This window comes from Zootoca vivipara, chromosome 5 (genome assembly GCF_965207765.1).
Source record: "Zootoca vivipara chromosome 5, rZooViv2.hap1.1, whole genome shotgun sequence".
Taxonomy (NCBI): domain Eukaryota; kingdom Metazoa; phylum Chordata; class Lepidosauria; order Squamata; family Lacertidae; genus Zootoca; species Zootoca vivipara.
Genome location: NC_142588.1, coordinates 32,757,074 through 32,781,914, shown reverse-complemented (window position 1 = coordinate 32,781,914; position 24,841 = coordinate 32,757,074). Strand labels below are relative to the sequence as shown.

Below are 24,841 nucleotides of genomic sequence, written 5' to 3'. Positions count from 1 at the left end.
AGTCATGTGGAGAACCAGTGACCTCCATAACTCTCTGGAAAATTCTAGAAGCAGATTCAACCCACAGAGTGATTGGGAGGTGGCTGCCTCTCTGTGTGGTTGAAGTTGTGATCAGCTTTCTCGGAAGGTCTGTTGTGCATGTCAACCACACAAAGTGTTCTTTTTCATCAATCCAACATTAACTCCATATGTTTGGGATGCGGGTGGCGCTGTGCTCTAAACCAGTGAGCCTCTTGGGCTTGCTGATCGGAAGGTCAGCGGTTCGAATTCATGCAATGGGGTGAGCTCCTGTGCTCTGTCCCAGCTTCTGCCAGCCTAGCAGTTTGAAACATACCAGCACAAGTAGATAAATAGGTACCACTGAGATGGGAAGGTAAACGGTGTTTCTTGTGCTCCGGCACTTGTTCTCTGTGTGCCAATATTGGAATGGTTATGCTGGTCATGTGACCTAGAAAGCTTTCTGTGGACAAAAGACGGCTTCCTTGGCCTGAAAAGCGAGTTGAGTGCCACACCCCATATTCACCTTTGACTTGACTTAACTGTCCATGGGTCCTTTAGATTGACATTTATCTATATATTCCATATGATTACGGTGTGAAAAATAATGTGCCTCAGGCCACCCAGATGAGCTTTGAATCAGCTACCTGGAGATTGATCATTGTACTCTTAACGGCTGCACTAAATGATCTGTTACACCTTGACTAATCTTTTGTTGAACTGAGACTGCAGTCCTATGCCCACTTGCCTTGAAAGATGCCACACAGAACTCAGTGGAAATACCTTCTGAGAAGTTTGCGTAAGATTATATTGGGAGTTGGGCAAGACTGAACCAATGATATCAATTAGAGAGGATGTTTCTTTTCCTTCCAGGAAGGAAGGTGAAGAGCGGCACCTTCCTCCCAGGGAGGAAGATGAAGGTGAAGAGAGGCAAGCTATTTAAGCCACGCTACCTGCCATTTCATTCTCCAGTACATGAGTTTAAGCACATATTCTTTAATCAAGCTCTGTGGAGCCCAGTCTTGTACTCCACGCTGAAAGATGGATTTGCTTCCATGCACATCAAGGATGTGGCTCTTCATAATGGGGGCAGGCTTGGTCCAAGCCCTTGTTACTTCAGGAATATTCATGAAAAGAAGAACTGTACAACCAGAAGCTACTATGGATGTTGTAAGCCATCTATCTTTTATTCTTTTATTTGCCTAACTCAAGGCATTTTTGGTTATTAGTGCTGCTTAATTGTGCTATATTCCACATACCTAAAGTTTGTTTTTCATGGAATGCTGGGATTGCAGGGAGCAAGAAAATGATGGTGGTGAAGATAATGATGATGGTTTTGAAATATGTACCCTGCCCTCTGAAAATACATCATTGCTCAGGGCAGCTTGCAGCATTATTATTATTTAATCATTCCCAAAGTAGCTCCCAACATCTGCTTCATGTAACCCCAGTGCTCTGTGAGCTTCATTTAGGTATCAGCAGTAGCAACTTTAGCATCTTGCCCTATGCATTATTATTGTTCAACAGCATGAAGAAAAATCATTAAGTGGTCCACAAAGACCTTCAGCAATTTTCTAGTGATCCAAAGGTATTGGGTGGAGTTTGGGAACCAATGCTATTAAAGATATAGTCTTCTTTGGAAAAGAAGTGTCCAGGAGTTTTACAGTCGCAACCAAGCTCAACCCTTTCTTTTTTTCCCTTCCGCCAAGGGTGAAATGATTTCCTTCAAAGGATATCCCAGTGAGACATATGAAGTGGTGACAGATGATGGATATATCCTGAGTATTAACAGAATTCCTCATGGGAAAAGAAATAACCAGAAATCGGGTGAGTGTTTTTTTTTGAGGTAACTATTATGTATACATGCAAATACTGTTAGGCCTTTAAAAATTATTGTTAGAAAAATGATAATTTCATGCTTTCCAATTTTTTTTACTTATTGCAAGAAAACCTCATGCCAAATGAATCTAATTTCTTTTTTTTGATGGAGTTTTTGATGGAGTTACAAGCTTGGTGGAACAAAGGAATACTATGGACATTGTGTAAATTCTTGACAAAGTCCCCCATGATATTCTTGCAGAGAAGCTGGTAAAATGAGTACAGTTGTACCTTGGTTTTCAAACAACCTGGTTCTGGAAAGTTTTGGTTCCTGAGCGCCATAAACCCAGAAGTGAGTGTTCCAGTTTGCGAACTATTTTTGGAAGCCAAACACCCGACAGGGCTTCCATGGCTTTTGATTGGCTGCAGGAGCTTCCTGCAGCCAATCAGAAGCTGCCCTTTGGTATCCGAACATTTTGGAAGTTGAATGGACTTCCAGAACAGATTCTGCTCGACTTCCAAGGTACTACTGTACTTGATAAGGTAAGGTGATTTCGTAGCTAGTTGACTGACCAAACCCAAAGGGTGCTCACTAACAATTCCTTATTATCCTGGGAAAAAGTGGTAAGTGGGGTGCTGTACAGTGCTGTACATGGTCCATTGTTATTCAACATCTTTTGAATAACATTCAAAATGACTTGGATGAAGGTACTGAGAGGATGCTCATCAAATTTGAAGACAACACCAAACTGGGAGGGGTATCCAATGCCACAAAGGACAGAATTGGGATTTGAGTTGTTTGTTGTTGTTGTTGTTTAGTCGTTTAGTCGTGTCCAACTCTTCGTGACCCCATGGACCATAGCACGCCAGGCACTCCTGTCTTGCACTGCCTCCCGCAGTTTGGTCAAACTCATGTTCGTAGCTTCGAGAACACTGTCCAACCATCTTGTCCTCTGACGTCCCCTTCTCCTAGTGCCCTCAATCTTTCCCAACATCAGGGTCTTTTCCAAGGATTCGCCTCTGCCCCGCTTGGGTGGTGAGCCGATTTGGGCTCGTCCGCGAAGGCTGATGGATCCTGATAGATTCCGTCAGGCTTTACGGGACCCTGCTCCCCCTGGTGGCTCGTTAAATGAGCTGGTCGAGAACTGGAATAACCGGCTCTTGGCGGCCATTGATGAGATCGCACCTAAGCGCCCTCTGCAACCCCGCCGAAACCGGGCCCCTTGGTTCACCGAGGAACTTCGGAAAATGAAGCGGGACCTCAGACGGCTTGAGCGAGTATGGCGGCATACTCGCGACGGAGCCTCAAGAACATCTTATAGGTCGCTTATGAAAACCTACGAGATGGCGGTGAAAGCCACAAAGAAGTCTTACTTCTCAGCTTCCATCGCATCCGCTAGCTCTCGCCCGGCACAACTTTTTCGAACAATCAGGTCTCTAACAACCCTTGAGGATCAGTCAAATTTAGGCACTAATTCGACCCATAGCTGTGAGGCATTTGCGAGCTTTTTTGCGGAGAAAGTCTTGACACTTCGCCGTGACCTTTCTGCCAATTTTGATACAATAGCGGAACTAGAGGCCCCTCGACTGTCTTCGAGTTTAGTATTGGACCATTTCGACCACATACTCCCCGCTGATGTAGACAGATTCCTCCAGGCTGGGAGGCCCACCACTTGCTCCCTAGACCCCTGCCCGTCCTGGCTGATTAGAGAGTGTCCAGACGAGGTACGGGGCCCCCTGGTTGAGATTATCAACTTGTCTCTCAGTTCAGGGACTTTCCCAGAGGAGTTGAAGGAAGCAGTGGTGCGTCCGCTCTTAAAGAAAGCATCGTCAGATCCGCTAGATCTATCCAATTATCGCCCTGTTTCAAATCTTCCATACTTGGGTAAGATAATTGAAAGAGCGGTTGCCGAACAGCTCGGTAGGTTTCTGGATGAAACATTGGCTTTAGATCCATTCCAGTCCGGCTTTCGTCCCGGCCACGGGACCGAGACAGCACTGGTCGCCCTAACAGATGACCTCCGTAAACAGCTGGATCAAGGCGGGTCGGGGCTGCTGATTCTTCTAGATCTGTCAGCCGCCTTCGACATGGTCGATTATGAGCTTTTAGACCACCGCCTTGCCGATGTGGGGATTCAGGGTACAGTCCAACAATGGCTGCGTTCCTTTATCTCAGGTCGGGGACAGAGGGTGGCGCTAGGGAGGGGGTTGTCACTGCGGCACTCCTTGGTGTGTGGAGTCCCGCAAGGTGCAATCCTTTCCCCAATGCTTTTTAATATCTTCATGCGCCCCCTTGCCCAGATTGTCCGGAGTTTTGGGCTGGGTTGTCATCAATATGCTGATGACACCCAGATTTATCTGTTGATGGATGACCGTCCTGCCTCGGCCCCGGACATATTGACCAAGTGCCTGGAAGCTGTTGCTGGATGGCTACGTGGGAGTCGGCTGAAGCTAAATCCTTCGAAGACAGAGGTCCTCTGGCTGGGTCGGGATGACATGGGGCGGGGGGGCCAACTTCCATCTTTCGCTGGGGCCCAATTAGTGTCAGCCCCTTCTGTCAAGAGCTTGGGGGTAACCTTGGATGCCTCCCTTTCCATGGAGGCACAGGTTGCAACCACAGCCAAGGTGGCATTTTTCCATCTCCGCCGCATTAAGCAGTTGGTCCCCTATCTCTCTCAACCTGATCTAGCCACAGTGATCCATGCGATGGTCACCTCTAGGCTTGATTATTGTAATTCGCTCTACGCGGGGCTGCCCTTGAAACTGACCCAGAAACTCCAGCGGGTGCAGAATGCCGCGGCGAGGCTCCTTACGGGGTCCCGGCTGCGGGATCATATTCATCCAGTGCTTTACCAACTGCACTGGCTCCCGGTGGAGTACAGGATCAGGTTCAAGGTGCTGGTTTTGACCTTTAAAGCCTTATGCGGCTTAGGACCCTCGTACCTACGGGACCGCCTCTCCCGGTATGACCCACAGAGGACATTACGGTCCACAAATAATAACATATTGGAGATCCCGAGTCACAAGGTGGCTAGGCTGGCCTCGACCAGGACCAGGGCCTTCTCAGTACTGGCCCCGACCTGGTGGAACGCTCTGTCCCAGGAGACTAGGGCCCTGCGGGATTTGTCATCTTTTCGTAGGGCCTGCAAGACAGAGCTGTTTCGTTTGGCCTTCGGACTGACGCAGTCTGACCCCACGGTTACCCTCCCCTAAGGTTTTATTTATAATGGTTTTATCTTATTCGTAGATTTTTAATTTTAAAATTGAATTTTAACATTGTATTATTCTGTTGTTTTAACTGAAATGTTTCTTTTATATTTGTGTTGATATTATTTGTTGTTAGCCGCCCTGAGCCCGGTCTTGACTGGGAAGGGCGGGGTATAAATAAAAATTATTATTATTATTATTATTATTCTCTTCTCATGAGGTGGCCAAAGTATTGGAGCCTCAGCTTCACGATCTGTCCTTCCAGGGAGCACTCAGGGCTGATTTCCTTCAGAATGGATAGGTTTGATCTTCTTGCAGTCCATGGGACTCTCAAGAGTCTCCTCCAGCACCACAATTCAAAAGCATCAATTCTTCGGCGATCAGCCCTCTTTATGGTCCAGCCCTCACTTCCATACATCACTACTGGGAAAACCATAGCTTTAACTATACAGACCTTTGTCGGCAAGGTGATGTCTCTGCTTTTTAAGATGCTGTCTAGGTTTGTCATTGCTTTTCTCCCAAGAAGCAGGCGTCTTTTAATTTCGTGACTGCTGTCACCATCTACAGTGATCAAGGAGCCCAAGAAGGTGAAATCTCTCACTGCCTCCATTTCTTCCCCTTCTATTTGCCAGGAGGTGATGGGACCAGTGGCCATGATCTTGGTTTTTTTTATGTTGAGCTTCAGACCATATTTTGCGCTCTCCTCTTTCACCCTCATTAAAAGGTTCTTTAATTCCTCCTCGCTTTCTGTCATCAAGGTTGTGTCATCTGCATATCTGAGGTTGTTGATATTTCTTCCGGCAATCTTAATTCCGGCTTGGGATTCATCTAGTCCAGCCTTTCGCATGATGAATTCTGCATATAAGTTAAATAAGCAGGGAGACAATATACAACCTTGTCGTACTCCTTTCCCAATTTTGAACCACTCAGTTGTTCCATATCCAGTTCTAACTGTAGCTTCTTGTCCCACATAAAGATTTCTCAGGAGACAGATGAGGTGATCAGGCACTCCCATTTCTTTAAGAACTTGCCATAGTTTGCTGTGGTCGACACAGTCAAAGGCTTTTGCATAGTCAATGAAGCAGAAGTAGACGTTTTTCTGGAACTCTCTAGCTTTCTCCATAATCCAGCGCATGTTTGCTATTTGGTCTCTGGTTCCTCTGCCCCTTCAAAATCCAGCTTGCACTTCTGGGAGTTCTCGGTCCACATACTGCTTAAGCCTGCCTTGTAGAATTTTAAGCATAACCTTGCTAGCGTGTGAAATGAGCACAATTGTGCGGTAGTTGGAGCATTCTTTGGCACTGCCCTTCTTTGGAATTGGGATGTATTCTGATCTTCTCCAATCCTCTGGCCATTGCTGAGTTTTCCAAACTTGCTGGCATATTGGGTGTAGCACCTTAACAGCATCATCTTTTAAAATTTTAAATAGTTCAGCTGGAATATCATCACTTCCACTGGCCTTGTTATTAGCAGTGCTTTCTAAGGCCCATTTGACTTCACTCTCCAAGATGTCTGGCTCAAGGTCAACAACCACACTACCTGGGGTGTACGAGACCTCCATATCTTTCTGGTATAATTCCTCTGTGTATTCTTGCCACCTCTTCTTGATGTCTTCTGCTTCTGTTAGGTCCTTACCACTTTTGTCCTTGATTATGGTAATCTTTGTATGAAATGTTCCTTTCATGTCTCCAATTTGAGGGATTTGAGTTACTATTAATAGATTGGAGAACTGGCCAAAACTAACAAAATGAATTATAGTAGGGACAAATGTCATGTCCTGCACAAATATAAAATTGGGAACACCTGGCTTACCAGCAGTATGCATGAAAAGGATTTAGGAGGCATAGTATACCACAAGCTGAACATGAGTCAACAGTGTGATGCAGTAGCAAAAAAGCTAATGCTATTCTAGGCTGCATCAACAGAAGTCCAGGTCAAGGGATGTAATAGTCTAGCTCTATTATGCCTTGGTCAGAGCACACCTGAAATACTGTGTCCAGTTCTGGGCACCACAACTTAAAAAGATATTGACAACTGCTTTGGAGGGTAGAACCTGAACCAATGGCTTCAAGTTACAAGAAAGGAGATTCCAGCTAAACATCAGGAAGAACTTTCTGATGGTAAGAGCTGTTTGACAGTGGAATGGACTCCTTTGGAAGGTGGTGGACCTTCCTTGGAGGTTTTTAAGTAAGAATTGGATGACCATCTATCGTGGATGCCTTACTTGAGATTCTTGCATTGCAGAGGGTTGGACTACATGAGGGTTGGACTCTATTATTCTGTGTGTGTGTGTGTGCAGAGGAAGATGACAAAGATGATAAAGGGTCTGGAAAACAAGTCTTATGAGGAACAGTTGAGGGAATTGGGTCAGTTTAGCTTGGTAATGAGGAAACGGAGAGGAGATATGATTGATAGATATGATATCTAAAGGGCTGTCCCATGGATGATGGAGCAAGCCAATGGATTCAAATTATAAGAAAGGAGATTCCGACTAAACATCAGGAAGAACATTCTGACCATAAGAGCTGTTCAACATTGGAACAGAGTCCCACAAGATGTGGTGGACTACCCTTCCTTCAAGATTGTTAAGCAGGGGTCTGATGGGCATCTGTCATGGATGCATGCGTTGCAGGGGGTTGGACTAGTTGGGGTTCCTTCAATTCTACAAATCTTTGATTCTATATGCACTTCAGCCATCCAGAGTGAGACTTTTTAAGGAGGGAACTAACAGGGTAGATGCAGACCATGGGTCTGGGGGCCAGATCCGGCCCAATCGCCTTCTAAATCCAGCCTGCGGATGGTCCCGGAATCAGTGTGTTTTTACATGAGTAGAATGTGTGCTTTTATTTAAAATGCATCTCTGAGTTATTTGTGGGACATAGGAATTCATTCATCCCCCCCCAAATATAGTCCAGCCCCCCACAAGGTCTGAGGGACAGTGGACCAGCCCCCTGCTGAAAAAGTTTGCTTGGTATAGACCAGGGATAGGCAACCTAAGGCCTGTGGGCCAGATGCAGCCCATGGATGGTACGGGAATCAGCGTGTTTTTACATGAGGAGAATGTGTCCTTTTATTTAAAATGTATCTCTGGGTTATTTGTGGGGCCTGCCTAGTGTTTTTACATGAGTAGAATGTGTGCTTTTATTTAGAATGCATCTCTGGGTTATTTGTGGGGCATAGGAATATGTTCATTCCCCCCCCCCCAAAATACAATCCTGCCCACCACATGGTCTGAGGGACAGTGGACTGGCCCACGGCTGAAAAAGGTTGCTGACCCCTGATATAGACACTGCCAGATTAATTCCCCAATGTAATTATGTGTGTTGTCTGCAGCTTTTCCTTGGGTGAGGAGTTCAGTCCGATGAAATGTGGTAGGAGAGCCTGAAGGCGTTGCATTTGTCAAGTTTGATTAAAGGATGATCTGAAAACTGAGCAGCAAAGGTGATGCAATGAAGAAAGGGCAGGACTGCTTCCAGTGCTAAGCTCCATTATAAAGTTTAAAGAGAGAGCAATAAATTATTTCACCTTAATCAACACTTTAATTGATACTTTAACAAGCACTGCTATCTACGACTGACCTACACAGTTGAGCTACTCACATGATACCAGATAGATCAGGGGTCAGCAAACTTTTTCAGCAGGGGGCCGGTCCACTGTCCTTCAGACCTTGTGGGGGGCTGGACTATATTTTGGAGAAAAAATATGAATGGATTCCTATGCCCCACAAATAACCCAGAGATGCATTTTAAATAAAAGAACACATTCTACTCATGTAAAAACATTCTGATTCCAGAACCATCCGCAGGCCGGATTTAGAAGGCAATTGGGCCGTATCCGGCCCCCGGGTCTTAGTTTGGGGACCCCTGAGATAGATGAAAGCAATCATTCACAATATTGAGGCTGGTGTTCTGATTCCCCATACTTGTAAATCAAATGCGACAAATACCAAAGTGATGATTTATGTTGATTCTTAAAAATACCTCTGTCTTGCTTTCCATATTGCATTCCATATTGCTGGCCTGCTCTGCATCCCAAGTTTATAGGTAGTAGGTGATACACACTAGGGGCCAGTGAGGCTGCACATGTGGGGAAATTGTTGTTCTCCTGGCTTCTTAACAGCACCATCACTGGTGATTTTTGGGAAGGAGAGCAGAGGTGCAATGTGAGGAGAGTTTGGCCAGGTGAGGCTGTTCTGGGTCAAGCTGTCTGTGCCTCGCCCTTCCCTCCTGCATCTTATTGAATGGAGACACTGAAATGACTTATTGTAACTATGCTTAAAACTATTCACTTTTAGGTCCCAGGCCCGCAGTGTTCATGCAGCATGGCTTGTTCGGTTCTAGCAGTAACTGGGTGCTTAATATGGACTACAACAGCCTGGGCTTTATATTGGCTGATGCTGGTTATGATGTTTGGCTTGGAAACACCAGAGGTAACACCTGGTCCAACAAACACATCAACTATACTGAGAAGCATCAAGAATTCTGGCTATTCAGGTAGAGTGAGCTTTCTAAACTTAATTTCTTGTTTCTGGTTCCTAGTTTTCCCTTTGGGGGAAACTTTAATCAGCCATGCTTTTCCTATTGGAGCCATGTTTTTCCTCCTCCTCTTATAATATATGATATGGAGGTATAGAAATACATTTACAAGTAAGTAAAATTTGTAGTTGTTCCTTTAATCAAACAAACAAACAAACAACTTGTTTGTTCCTGGGGGGAATAGGGCCTTGGTGGAATATGGCCTTGGTGAACTCCACAGAGTAGATGATAGCAGATCAGCTTAACTTCAGGTGCAATTAGACTTGATCTGGAAAGATTCAATATTGGCCCTTCTGAATCTCTGTAAAGTTACTGGGCTGGAATTTGAAGCTCCTCAGACAGACATGGGTTGGAGGGAAAGCAGAGCCCTCTCCTGCCGACAGCATAAATACTGTTCCTCCTGAAACTGATATTTTAAAAATATTTTTGTTCTTATATTGCATTGGGCAGAGAACAGGGCATTTTAGGCTTGCACAATATAGATCCCACTGCATATACATGTCTGTTAAACATAGGCTGTTCCTTTTTCTTTGCAGTTTAGATGAAATGGCTAAATACGACCTTCCAGCTTCAATAAACTTTGTCCTGAACAAAACTGGCCAGGAGAAAATATTTTATGTTGGTCATTCCCAAGGCACCACAATGGGTAGGTTAGGAAGATTCTTAAACACATGTTGGCAATTCTAATAGCTACATATTTATTTGTGCAGTTGCTGTTGTATATTAAATTCAAGAGACATCTTGCTCATAGTATAGTGATGTTCCATGGAACCTATGGACACTTATGGAGAAGCATCTTGAATAACAATCCCTGCATTTGTGTTTCCTGCATTTTCCTTCTTAGTGATACTTCCCATCTAGGTGATGATTCAATTTGGTTAAGGGGCTTATAAAAAGTGGTTTGTCTGGACTGAGAAACTGTTAAAATTCTGGATTGCAAACCAGGATCAAGCCTAGTTTGCAATCAGAGTTTAGGTAACAGTTTCCCTCTCTGAATGTAGCAGGAAGCTATAGTTTAACAAACCTGGGATGTAATGTCTTAAGGCCCCTGAGACAAGAGAAGAAGAGAACTTGTTGGCTGAACATTCCTTCTTGTTATGATAAATCATATTTCTATAAAACTCATTAACCCGCATAGGGATTTAGTGAGAGTTGCGAACAGGCCTATCAGAAATGACGGTGTGGTTGTGGGGTGGGTTTAAGCTAATTGGGAGAACCTGATTGGAGGGGCTGGCTGTCTCTGGGGAGAATGGCATGTATCCAATTTTGATTGACAAGGGGATCTGTTAAGTAGTCAGCGTCCCAGGGGTTCAGCTCCATTCCTGCTAGTGAATTTGATCTCCCTCCCACCCTCCTCCTTTTTTCTTGCAGGTTTAGGTTGACCTTGCTATGGTACTGCCTGTATTCAGGGGTCAGTAGGAATTTTTTCCATCTGGCTGATTGGCTGTTGCCATTTGGTTTTTCGCCTACTGCTTAGCAATAGTCACAGCTTGTTAGGGTTGGCAGGTTAGGCTTTGGTTGATGAGTTTGGGAGGGGCATCGCATGGAGGTGCATGCCCCTCAGTGGTTGCTCTTATAGAAGTATTCCGTTAAAGGAATCCTGGGGCTCCGGGGCTCTAGTCTTTACACCCCCACACGGTGCGGGGCTGGGGCCTATACAGAGCACGAGCCTTGGGGAACATTTCTGGAGGGGGAGATTGCCTGTTGCACAGTTATCTCCTCCTCCATGCAGTGTTTACTTGACTTTCCTATTGCAGGAAGTCAGAGCTGGTCCTGTCCCACCGTGGGGCAGAAGATTAACCAAAGCCTAAGGCCAACACTCAAAAAATTAATTGTAATTTTAAATAAAGTTGTGGCCAAAATTATGCCAAAACAAAACCTAAAATAATGTGTCCGTCTGAGTTATTGGTTGGGAATTTCTGGGGGGTCTTGGCTCGCAACCAAAACAGTTTGAAATTCACCTCACCTCTGAGTGTCACTTCATGTTTTATTGGTTCTTAGTACAGCCTAGAGTGGCTGGAGAAACCCAACCAGATGCGTGGGGTATTAATAATAATAAAATAATAATAATAATAATTGTTATTAGCCACAGAGTGTGTTACTCAGGTGAATTTACGACTACAGTATTACACTACTGAGGAAACATATGCAGCACTAAAAAGTTTTAAGTAGGTCAGAAACAAGGCAGGGCCTTTTCTGTTGGGATGTGCACATTATAATTCACCATCCCTAGTAGGGTTGCTAGCAGTGGTGGAGGAAGCCACTTGGGCGCCTGGCGCAGGGTTCCCAGGGACACGGCGAGCCACCCATAGAGGCAGGGCGCTCTGCCCATAGGGGAAGTATGCACTGTGGGGCCTCTGGAGTCTTCCTGCCTCCTCCCACCATTAATTATGGTCTCTGAGAGCATGTCATTTAAATAAAAAGCAAACAGTCTAACAAATGAGAAAGTATGCCACTGGTTGGAAATGAAGACAGAAACCTTAACTGAAGGGGGTGTTCCCAGCTACTGCTGCTCTATGAAGTACTAAGGATGCTTGCTATGAAGAGATTGAATAAGAGTGGTACTGGAGAAGCCAGTATAAGTTGCATTTTCAGCTCTGCAGCTGGACCCACAATTCAATTGCTTTTTGTTTTAATTTGTTCATTGCAAATAGCTGAAAGTCTCTAAAATTTGACAATAACCCAATTTGCAATGGGGGGGGGGGTAATTTCAATTTCAACTGTAGTTCTGCCTTCAATCCAGATTTTAGTTTGGTAAAATTCTCCATTGCCTGGCGTGCTATGGTCCATGGGGTCACGAAGAGTCGGACACGACTAAACGACTAAACAACAACAACAACCTTAAACACACTGCTCTGTTTTCCACCATGTCATTGATTTCTATTTTGAAAAGGATTTCTTGGTGATTTCTCTGCTTCAAACTAAACTAAACTAAATAATAAACACCTCCTTTAGTCTCGACTCTGCAGTCTCCACTTCTGTCAATTTTCTGTGACTTCTCTGACTTATTTGAGAGCCATCCAAGAATTGCTCTGGTGTGGGTTTTTTTGCAGGCGGGTGGGTGGGCAGGAAGTTTCAGCTGTGGCTGCTACTCTTCATGTGCTCTGCAGATACACCTTGTCACACATGCACACTCTTAAGGCTCTCCTCCTCTTGAGCCTAGTCCAGTTCCTTTTCTTCCTCTGCACTCCTTCCCTCCATCAAGCCCTGGAGATGGAGGTTAATGAGGAGAGGGTAGGAATGAAAGAGGGAGGAGAGTCATTGTTACAATATACAGCCAGCTCTTGCTGAACTGAAGCTTGCAATCCCCCTGGAGGGGACTGGGCAAACCTGGAGACTAGGTCAGCCCTAGAGCCCTGGCAACCCTCATACCTAAATTGTTCTGGTTTGCTGCTTCTCCTTTAAGCTTCAAGCCTTTCTATTCTGTCAGTTTTTCACTGTGATTACATGCTCCTATTTCACTTCATTCACACTACACAAAACCATATGTGAGCTGAAACACAACCATCCTTCCAAATTCACCCTTCTCCAGATTTTGAAATGAAATTCTGAACCCAAGAAATGTGTACAAAAATGCATATACTAGGGTAAAAATGCATAAGTGGAAATACATACAAAAAGCATTATATTTGGAAAAAGTGCTTTGCAAAACTGTGGGTACTAGGTAAGATTGCAGACAAATTATGCATGCTACAATAAAATTGCTCTAAAACGTTGATGATTTTCATAAGCACTTAATGGGGCAGCAGGAAGCCCCATTAGCTAAAGTGGTGCTTCAGGTTAAGAACAGTTTCAGGTTAAGAACGGACCTCCGGAACGAATTAGGTTCTGATCCCTAGGTACCACTGTATCAGAAACATGGAGAATTAAACTTCACATTTGATCATCTTCAATTTTAGCTATGATTATTGCTGTTGTTGCTTTATTTCACTAATCTTGTAAGTCACTTTAAATTTAAAAGAAAGCTTCAGATTTAATTATAAATAAATAAATTTTTTGACTTGAAATAAAATAAAAAAAATTCCTTCAGTAGCACCTTAAAGACCAACTAAGTTTTTATTTTGGTATGAGCTTTCGTGTGCATGCACACTTCTTCAGATCTGAAGAAGTGTGCATGCACACGAAAGCTCATACCAAAATAAAAACTTAGTTGGTCTTTAAGGTGCTACTGAAGGAATTTTTTTATTTTACTTCGATCCAGACCAACACGGCTACCTACCTGTAACCTTGACTTGAAATGTTTGAGTATAAATGGTCCCCCACAGGGCATACAATTCCATGTACTTGATGGCTTTTGCATTATGCGAAAACTGGGTTTAAGATTTTGTTACTGGGTTTTTTCAAGACTGCATTGCTAACTCTATTCATTTCTCTCCTCTCCTCTCCCCTCCCACCCCACAGCATTCATTTCATTTTCAACCATGCCACACCTTGCCAAGAAGATCAAAATGTTCTTTGCATTGGCACCAGTAGCCACTATAACGTATTTGACCAATACGGCTTTGACCAAACTTGGAATGGTTCCTGAACCTCAGCTCAAAGTATGTATTTTGGACAAAATATTTGTTCAAACAACAGAATGCAAATATTGCTGGATGTAGCTAAGTACTGTATTTTTCCATCTATAGGATGCCCCCATGTATAAGATGCCCCCTATTTTGGGGGGCTCCAAATTTAGAAAATAAGGGGGCTTTGGGGGAGGATTATTTGGCAGGAATGCCAAAGATTGCTCACCCGCCAGAACGCAGCACACAACCGCTTGTGTCGCAGCTGCCCGATCGCCACTATTAGCCCTTCCGATTCCACTGTAGCAGCCAATAGATAGCTGCCCTTGTCACAGCAAGCGGGAGCGTGATTGGCGGCCGCTGGTGGTGATTGGGCTGCTGATAGGTGGTATCTGCTCACATCGCAGAAATCGCCGCTTACAGTCTTGGGCTCGTGCCAAAAAACCATTCACCCGTCCCCCCTCAGCACTACCTGTTTATAAGACAACTCTAAATTTTGAACCTCGTTTTTGGGTCAAAAAAGCTTGTCTTATACACGAAAAAATACAGTACTTGGGGATGCCCTTTCAATTTGACCTGAGGCCATTTATAGTGCTCTTAGACATCTAAAGAGGTCATGCTAGCCAATGCTGCAACTTGATAGTACAGTGTTGCTTTGGCTGTTCTGTGCCAGGACTTTTGTGGGGTAAAAAAATAATATTGAGGGGCTGGCTTTTCTCCCTTGCTGTACATGTCATGGGTTCCAGTTTCTGCTGTGGGCAGAAAAGGAAAGGTGTTGGTGCTCTATAGTCGTGGATACTGTTTGCATACGGTGCCCATATTAAAGTATTTGGCACAATTATCTATGGTTCCTAATAAAATTGCCATGGGAAACTTGTCATTATGGTGGCAGATCACACCTGTGGGTAACTCAGTTGCCGTTAAAGCAATAATTCGGAGCAGTTACATGGGAATGTATTTATTACAGAGTCTAGGGCTTGCTGATTGGAAGGTCGGCGGTTCGAATCCCTGCAATGGGGTGAGCTCCTGTTGCTCGCTCCCAGCTCCTGCCCCCCTAGCAGTTCGAAAGCACATCAAAGTGCAAGTAGATAAATAGGGACCGCTCCGGTGGGAAGGTAAACAGCGTTTCCGTGCGCTGCTCTGGTTCACCAGAAGCAGCTTTCTCATGCTGGCCACAGGACCCAGAAGCTGTCTGCCGACAAACGCTGGCTCCCTCGGCCTATAGAGCGAGATGAGTGCCACAACCCCAGAGTCGGACACAACTGGACCTGATGGTCAGGGACTCCTTTACCTTTACCTTTAAGCCTGTGCGCCAGGGATCTTGCTTAACGGCAAATCTTCCCCTGCAACCCTGCCCCCTTTCCACCTTTATTTCTTTATTTCTTTAAAGTTGTGGACTTATTTCCCTATTAACAATGAATAGCTGTAGGGGAAGAGAGTCAAGCTGATCATATTTACAGACACATGCGCCCATTTTGGGGGCTCAGAGACACTCACTGATCATGTTGGAGGCTGTTTGCTTGGGTCTCCTGTGTTGTCTATCTCTTCCACCCTGCTGCTTTTAGCTCTGTAATCCATAAAACAACATTGGAGCATGGTCAGTTTTATCCCCATGTTATAGTCACACTTGGCTGCTATCCTACACCCCTGTCCTTCTCAGATTGGAGGAATAGCTACTTCTCCTATTCGTAGCCTAGGTTCAAGTCAGTATTTTGTTGCTACTAGATACAAGTATCCCTAGGAAAACAGAGAATTGACTAACAAAATGGCCTATGTACTAATGTTTTTGTTTTGGCAGAAAATGTTTGGAACGAAGCAGTTTTTGGCTCAAGGCAGAACCTTGAAATGGTGTGCTACTTACTTGTGCAACCGTTTCCCAATGGATTATCTTTGTAGCAGTGCTGCCTTCATCATGACTGGCTTTAATGTGCTAAACTTCAATGTGGTAAGATTTCTGATTACTTAATAGTGTGTTGTAAAGAAATAATAATGTAGGTGTATTGATGCTTCTCTGAAGTAATTGCTACTTGTGCCTTCCATTACTTAATTACACTTAGACAAAACATACTGTAGAAGGTACCTGCACATTTTGCCCCATAATTTTGTGCCTATGATGGATAGAGACTTATTTTTAAAAGGAAAGCTCAGAGTCTGGGGCACTAGTGAAAATCTGTGTGGGTACCGTGGTGACTCCTGCACTAGAAGCAGTGGCATAGCAGGGGTTGCCAGTGCCTGAGGCAGGGCAAGTATTGTGCCTCCTAGCCCCTGGACTGTGTGCTGTGCTTGCCCCATGGAAAGTGTTAAGTGGAGTGGAGTGTAGTTACTATGTAAACATGGATTCCTGCGTGATATCCAGATGTTGAGCTCTGGTGCACTGCTTTAGTTCAAACAAATCAAATGGAAGGAAAGTGGCTGTTGCAATTTGTGATAAATTCATCTAATCACTTTGCTCTTTCTTACAGAGTCGAATCGATGTATATGTCTCACACTTTCCAGCTGGGACATCTATCCAGAACATGCTTCACTGGGCTCAGGTAGCCAAAATCCTCTATTCTGTTTAAAAACAGTTTTCTGTATTGATTGAACAATGGGCAATCAGGACAGGCTTTTACAAAGACTTTTAAGAATGAAATGAATAAATACAATGGAAAGAAAAAATCTTAATAACTCAGCCTCCATTTTTACATACTCCAGAAATATGTTTTGTTTTTATGATAAAGGATTTAAAGCTGAGAGTGTTTTATTGTGTTTAAAATGTTTCCAAACTGGAGTATTTCAAGTGCTACAGATACAATAATTTCCACAACGGATTTGTTTTTATTGGCAATATAGTCCCTATGCATGGAGATGGACAAATACTACATTTCTGTGGTATTTTACTGATTTGTGTCTCAGTGCAGAACCCAGTGCTACTGGAAGCTTTCCCCGCCTTTTGGACTACAACTCCCATCAGCCAGGCCACACTGCCTTTTGCTGATGGGAGCTGTAGTCCAAAGCATCAGGATGGCTCTAGGCTAGCAAAGGCTGTGTCTTCATATCATTGGGCAGGCAAGGCAGTGCTATCATTTGGGAGCACATGGTCTTGAATGCAGTAGCTTCTGCATAGCTCTGTGAGAACAGAACAACCTAACAAAGAGGTACAAGTCGCAGACTTGTAGCGCAAAATAACATGGGTTTGTTTTTCTTCTATATGTGGTAGAAGAGGCATTGTAGAAAGGCATTGGAAACTGACTTGTTCATGAGAGTCATTTCTGTTGGATATTAATGCTTGTTTGTAAATGGTTTAAAAGGGAAAAAAGGAGATGCCTTGATCCAGGTTTGGGGCAAATGCTCTTTGGTGAGAGAGCCCCAGCAGAAATTTAAAATCACAAAACATGGAAATATAGACTGTTAAACCTTTTAAATATCTCCTTTTAAGTTTCTTCCAAAGCTCCCCTTCCCTTAGCATAGAAAAAGAGCATACATTTGGTAAGTTATAAATGGTTTACTTACAAACTCTTCAGAGGTCAGAGTCATGTGCTTTCCCATAAGAGTAGCAAGAAAAAATAGACACTTTAACTTAGTTTCATCTGAATTATTTGTATAGAAACCAAAGATGCCTTGCTAAAGCCACATGGTAGAAGCGAGGAGCATCTAGCTAAGATGTCCTTTCTGATGGGATTCACATGGTGGAGAAGAGAATTAATAATGGCTTTGGTAGTCCTTCCTTCCCAAGTGAGGGGGAATAACCTAGTTAAGCCTGGCTGGACTGTCTTAAACCCTTCATGCATTAACTTGAGCTAAACATGCTGGTTATTTGAGGCTCATATATCCCACAATTGAGGTGTTTCTTCCTGGCCACTGCTTCCCTTGAACCTGCTCTCTATTTTGGATCAATTGTGTGGAATGATCTTTAGGGAGGGAGTTGGTGTTTTCTAACTCTGATTCTGTGACTTAGCCTGCAGTTCTAGACACACTTCCCTGGGAATAAGTCCAATTGAATGGTTCCGAATAGACGTGAATAGACAGATGCATTTACATTTTAAAGTGGCCTATATACATTTTGGCTGTGTCACAAATGGGCAACCTTTTTTTTGCTCCACAGGCCCGGTTCTTATCATGATCAGTTGCACATGCAAAGTTTAACAACAGGGTGGGGCACCCAACCTGTTAATAACCTATTAAACAATCCAAGATGTCAAAGTGACTTGAAGGTGCTCCTTCTGGATTCCAATGCAAACCTCTTCCTGATTCACTTTAGTAACACTTCCAACACTTCCTTAATAAGGCAGTGGTTTGCATGGAATCCTGCCAAGCAGAGCAAAATTTAAATGAGTGACACCAGCTGATGGGCAAGTGGGTGTCTTTGTGGGAAAGTTTTTGGGGAGACTGGATACCCTGGCAGACTAAGTAGGACTGTGGAGTGGAAATTCCTGATCCCTGCTCAATATTCTGATTTCTGAGCAATGGGTTACTTGGCTACTTATCCAACCAAACAGCATAATCCAGCTGCCCAGAGGCAGAGAGGGAATTCATATTAGATAGGAAGAGAAATTTGCAGCCCAAACCTAAATGTGTTTACTTAAGCCCCCCTAAGTTAAATGGGAGTTACTTCCAAGTAGGTGTAAAACAGACAGATCATATCTAGCAGTACTAAAAAACAGGTCTACTGCTTTCAGATGGCTTTGTGTAGTTTTCTTTGTATGTTTACATTAACTTTTGTTCTCACTAAAGATGAAGTTAGACATTAGTGCATAGCCTTAATCATAGCATGGTTTGGGGCACATTCAACATCCCTGTTTATGCCGGTGCCACAGTTTTTTCCTCTAGAAAACTTCTATATCACCTGCTTTCCCCATTTGGTTTTTCAAAGTATGGCACACCTCTTTTTCAGATTGTGAAGGCTGGGAAGTTCAAAGGCTTTGACTGGGGAAGTGAGGAAGCAAACGTGGCTCACCACAACCAGGTAAGAATTTCTCACAAATTGAGCATTTCTCTCTGTAGGTGTTTATATGAGGGTAGATACTGGTAACGCTTGGCCACAGCTACTTGTGGCAAAGGCTGCTGTTCATTTAACACATGGTGGATAATATGAAGTTCCAAGGTAAAATTAAAAAGTCAAGGGTAACAAACTTAAACGAAGTTTATAATCAGGCTCTACACACACAAAATCAAGCTGTTGTTGTGCCCATAAATATGTTAGCCTAATTGTTTACATAAATCCATAGACTGAGCATGTATCAAAAGAATCCATCTACAAGGTGTGAAGAACCATGCAACAATCAGATTAAAAAGAAACTCTTTAGATAACACATGAGATATTCTTGTACTTCTTTAATCCTATTCTTTAAATAGCTGAATGCCTGCAGATGTTAATAGTTACAGGTAGGTAGCCGTGTTGCTCTGACGTGGTCAAAACAAAATAAAAAAATCCTTCCAGTAGCACCTTAGAGACCAACTAAGTTTTTCATAGGTATGAGCTTTCATGTGCATGCACACTTCTTCAGATGTTAATGTTCTTCAATTAGGCTTTCACAATAACAGAAATGCCAAATGTGTTTTTAAGTTTTCTGAGCTTTATCAGTCAACTATTTTGTTATATAGCATCCTTTATGCAGAGAACCTTTCATTTAAAAAGTACCGTTATAGATTTAGGGGAGGGATCCCCTAAATCCTAGAAATGAATAAATGCTAGGATTTTGATTAATTGGGATATAAATTAAAGTACAAGTTGCAGAGCTGTTCCAGACAGAAAATGCCTGAGCTGGTTTATGCAAACCAGACTGGCAGGATTAGTGAACAGCAAACCTGTTAACATGACAAAAAGGTGTTGATGGGCCATTGGGGAGAGAAATCCTTTAGCCTGGGGAATGAGGTGTTGCCAGGTTGTTAGGGTGTGTATTTGAGGGGACAGGAAAAGGGTGTTTTTTGAGCAAGGGTTGCAGGGAGGAAGAAGCAGGTAGAAGAACAGAGATCCATCTTGACCAGGCAGGCTGGAGGCTGGCCGCGCTGCTTCCTCTTGAAATTACAATGCCATAAGATTTGGCCTCCCTCCAGGCAGACTGAAGGTGTAAGTAGGTGAATAAACCATATTTCTTAAAGTCATGACAGTGTCTGCCATGTCTTCCATTCTCCAAAGGAACACAAAACCTGGTGCACGGGACCCCATGGGCTCTTGCCACCACTTGGCAGTGGGGAGGCAGGCACCTGACTTTTGTCACAGTATGCTCACCAAATCAGATCCAAATATCACCTTTGCTTACGTGGAGTCAAAAGCCAATATCTTCAGTTGGTACAGCTTTGCAAAATAATAATAATAATAAAATGGCAACCATCTATTAAAGCAATGCATACAACATAGAACCATATCTCAAAAATAGGAACATATGTGAACAAACAAACAAACAAAAGGAAAAACTTGCCAAAATAAAATTTGACAATTCAGTGGTCATGGGTGCAATGAACTTATGCAAGAGGATCTGCTATTACTTTACCAACAATAGCCATTGCATTGATAATCAGGTTTCTAGCTCCATTTCATAGAAATTCCATGCATTATGTCAATACTGTGACAATAATAATAACTGGAATGGAAAGAAATGTGGCATAATTTCCATTAAAAGTACATCTTAAACTTGTTGCATAACAGGCACCCATTTTATGTTCTCCTTAAGTCCACCAGGTGCTACTGTGTCTTAATCTATAGATCTCTCTATAGGTATGGTGACTTCTGTTTCAGTGTATCTGAAGAAGTGTGCATGCACACGAAAGCTCATACCAATGACAAACTTAGTTGGTCTCTAAGGTGCTGCTGGAAGGAATTTTTTTTATCTTTTGTTTTGACTACATCAGACCAACATGGCTACCTACCTGTAACTATATAGATCTCTCTGATTTCCTTCCTTTTCAATTGTGTCTAAAATTGTTTCTCTGAACCATGTATGTCCTCAAAGCACCAATATTTTAGGTTTAGCATCACGTTGCTGCTCCATACAGTGTTTAAGCAATAATACATTGAGGGTTTTTTTTTGGTCCTTATGCAACTTTTGCATTCCCCTGTCCAGATCTTAATCTATCTTGTGGTCATGCCAATGTATAAGGGCATTATCTTCATTAATCACTCCCCTGATTATTGTGGGTATATGCTTCATTAAGATGCTAAATTTGATTAAAATCAGGATTGCAGAAGGAATTCAATTTATCACCTTACAACTCCCACATGGGAATTATTTGGCCCAGCTTGATAATATCTATGGTGCCAAAGAGGTTTTGGATTTACTTTCGAATATGCCAAAATATCTCTTAAATTAGATGCACATTTACTATAAGGAGTGGTCTCCAGATTCCCTTGAGAATATCTAATTTCTATATCCAAAAAATGTATCTCAAATTTAATATGGGGATGTAAATTTGTTGACAAAACTGCCATATGCCAGGTGTCTATCTTCACTCCCCTGTCATATAATGAAGATCGTTTTTTATAAAGCAATACACCACACCCATGAGGATTGCTTCCATTCATTCAGGGTGTGTGTTCTTTCAAATTTATCCCTCTATAGATCAGCTAACTAAGATATAAGTCTGGTTCTTACAGCCACACTTGAAATTTGCCAGAACAGTCTGTCTTGAAACTGCAATCATGTTTCTTCAGTGCTAACAAAACTGGTGCAGTAGGAAGAATCACGGTGATGACAGTTGGGAGTAAGAGTCAAAGACACTGAGCTGGTTTGTAGGTAATGCTAAGCCAAACTAAAGCTCGCCATGAATGCTGGTGTGGAAGAGCTTCCTGAGAGGAGAGCATGGCCACTTCACACTTCCCTTGACTCTCCTGCTGCTGCTCTTCTGCAAGCTAATCTGTAGTTTGGTTTAGCATGTTGCTCAATCCTAGGCATGTGGCTTGTCTTTCTCTAGAGACACTGCATGAGTTGTAAATATGAGAAGAAACTTGGGTTCCATCTTGTGGTTTGTTTGGAGTGAGACAAACCATGACCCTGGGTTTGTACTTAATGCTAAAGAAGCCCAATGAGACCAGAGGAGGGTCAAAGAGTCTGTGCTCTCTTCTTAGGCAGAGTGAACATTCATGCTTAGTCATAATTTGGCTTAATGCTACATGAAAACCATCTCATTCTTTCGGAACAAATCCAGATAATCAGTGCTAGATTTACAACCAGGCTGAGCAGTCTTGGCCCCTTTCCATTAAAAACAAACAAACAAACAAACAAACAGGCAGAGGTTACTGTCTAGGCCCAGTTGCTTAGTAACAGTAAGGACAAAGTTTAGGTTCTCAAAAAATCATAGAATCATCAAATTACAGTGATACCTCTACTTACGAATAACTCTACTTACAAATGTTTCTACATACAAACAGAGCTTCGTCTGCCATCTTGGATGCGGTTTACGAATTCTACTTACAAATTCTACTTACGAATTCTACTTACAAATTTTTAGATAGGGTTGCTTCGACTTACGAATTTTTTCTCCCAATGCATTCCTATGGGATTCGACTTACAAATTTTTTCGACTTACGAATGTGTGTTCGGAACGCATTAAATTCGTAAGTGGAGGTACCAATGTATAGAGCCAAACCCCCTACAATGCAGGACTTTTTTGCCCTGCACGAGGCTTGAACCCACAACCTTATAATAATAATAATAATAAATTTTTATTTATACCCCGCCCTCCCCAGTCAAAAACCGGGCTCAGGGCGGCTGACACCAACAGAATTACAATAAAACATAAAAACAATTAATTAAAATACAGATTAAAATACAGTATTAAAATTTAAAGTGCAGCCTCATTTCAAGTAGTCCATAAATCTAAGCCATGAGGGAGGAAAACACAGGGATCAAGCTGAGTCTAACCCAAAGGCCAGGTGGAAAGATGACAAATCCCGCAGGGCCCTGGTCTCATGGGAAAGAGCATTCCACCAAGTTGGGGCCAGTACTGAAAAGCCATCTTATGGCTCGGGATCTCCAGAATATTGTTGTTTGTGAACCTTAAGGTCCTCCGCGGGGCATTCCAGGAGAGGCGGTCCCGTAGGTACGAGGGTCCCAAGCCGCATAGGGCTTTAAAGGTCAAAACCAGCACCTTAAACCTGATCCTGTACTCCACCGGGAGCCAGTGCAGCTGGTAAAGCACTGGATGAATGTGATCCCGTGGCCGGGACCCTGTGAGGAGCCTCGCCGCGGCATTCTGCACCCGCTGGAGTTTCTGGGTCAGCTTTAAGGGCAGCCCCGCGTAGAGCAAGTTACAATAGTCAAGCCTGGAGGTGATCGTCGCATGGATCACTGTGGCCAGATCAGGGCGAGAGAGGTAAGGGACCAACAGCTTGATACGGCGGAGATGGAAAAATGCCACCTTTGCTGTGGATGCAACCTGCGCCTCCATGGAAAGGGAGGCGTCAAAGGTTACATCCAAACCTTGAGATGTAGTTTGACCAGGCAATGTGCACAATTTTCTCTTCATGGATGGATTATGTGCACTTTCTTGCACAACTTCTGATGAATGTGCACAATGCCCAGTTGTTATGCACATTAATGGTTCAACCTGCATTCCCCTCAACTTAGATATATGTTTGTGTTGTGTGTGTGTGTGTGTGTGTGTGTGTGTGTGTGTGTGTGTGTGTGTTGATCAGGAAGTCTTTGCAGACTGTTTTCAAACTTTTATTTCTCGCCTCTCTTTTAGCCAACACCACCTTTCTACAACGTACAACGGATGACTCTTCCAACAGCTGTCTGGAGTGGTGGTAACGACTGGATTGCAGACTCAAAGGACGTTGCCCTCTTGCTGCCTCAGATCCCAAACTTAGTTTACCACAAGGATATTCCTGAATGGGAACATCTGGATTTTGTCATAGGCTATGATGCCCCCCAGCGCATGTACATAGAGATAATGGATTTAATGCAGAATTATAAGTGAATGTGAAATATTCCTTCAGGACCCTTCACTGTCAATCTATGTTGATGAAAAGAACTACAATATTTCTTAAAATTCCATTTCTCATACAGGTTTATCGCAGTCTCGGTTATAAGCATAGCTGTCAAGTTCTCCCCCTTTTTAAAGGAAAATTCCCTTATGCTGAATAGGCTTCCTCGCGAGAAAAGGGAAAACTTGACAGCTATGGTTATAAGGAAGGTTTGCTTAGTAACCTTGCATTTTCTAATTCTGTTCCTCCATTGATGTAGGACTAAGATTCTTTGTTGCTCTTGTTTTGACATGCTGTGTGGCAGAGTCTTGTTCTAGTACAGCATGCCTATTGAGGGTAGAAAAAGTACTTGTGGTGATGTCCAAGTCTTTTCCTTTGAGGAACTGGTCCAATTTCAGTTGTTTCCCAGCCTTGGAATTTATCTGGTTTGGGGTAGAGTGCTACTGTTTCTTAGCTGCCTCAGCAGTTTCTGGTCTAATCTCTCTCTCCTCCTCTCCACCGCTGAGTTGTAAACTTTAATTTGATTAGTTTCTCTCTAGATTGGAATCCTTCCTTGGTTAGCAGTTGTATTCCTGGTAGTTTCTAGTTAGTTTTTCTTTTCTCTATTTAATCACTTTGGATAGAGAAAAGGGGAGAGTAGCACTAATTACAGAGGAGCCTCTGTTGGGAGACGTTACTCCCATATTTCTTAAGAAAATTCACCCTGGAAAGCATTGCCTACCTACCCATTCTCTCCCTCACCTCTCTCTCCCCCTCAAACTCACAAGGTCTCCAATAGCAGTGTCTCACACCAAATGTAACTGACCTGTAGAAAATACTCTATAAACTGAAAACAAATGCTATACGTATGTTATCCATAAAAATCTTTCCATAAA

At 43.2% G+C, this 24,841-nt stretch overlaps 1 protein-coding gene across 1 annotated transcript; it reads left to right on the top strand.

Moving 5' to 3' along the window:
* Nucleotides 1-922: 922 nt before the first annotated feature.
* On the top strand, nucleotides 923-24,841 carry LOC118096264 (putative lysosomal acid lipase/cholesteryl ester hydrolase). The gene is made up of 9 exons (XM_035137840.3): nucleotides 923-1,167; nucleotides 1,707-1,824; nucleotides 9,317-9,515; nucleotides 10,094-10,203; nucleotides 13,959-14,098; nucleotides 15,861-16,007; nucleotides 16,525-16,596; nucleotides 18,936-19,007; nucleotides 23,726-24,841. The coding sequence occupies exons 1-9, from the start codon at nucleotides 1,039-1,041 to the stop codon at nucleotides 23,957-23,959; spliced, it is 1,221 nt and encodes a 406-aa protein (XP_034993731.2). The 5' UTR covers nucleotides 923-1,038; the 3' UTR covers nucleotides 23,960-24,841.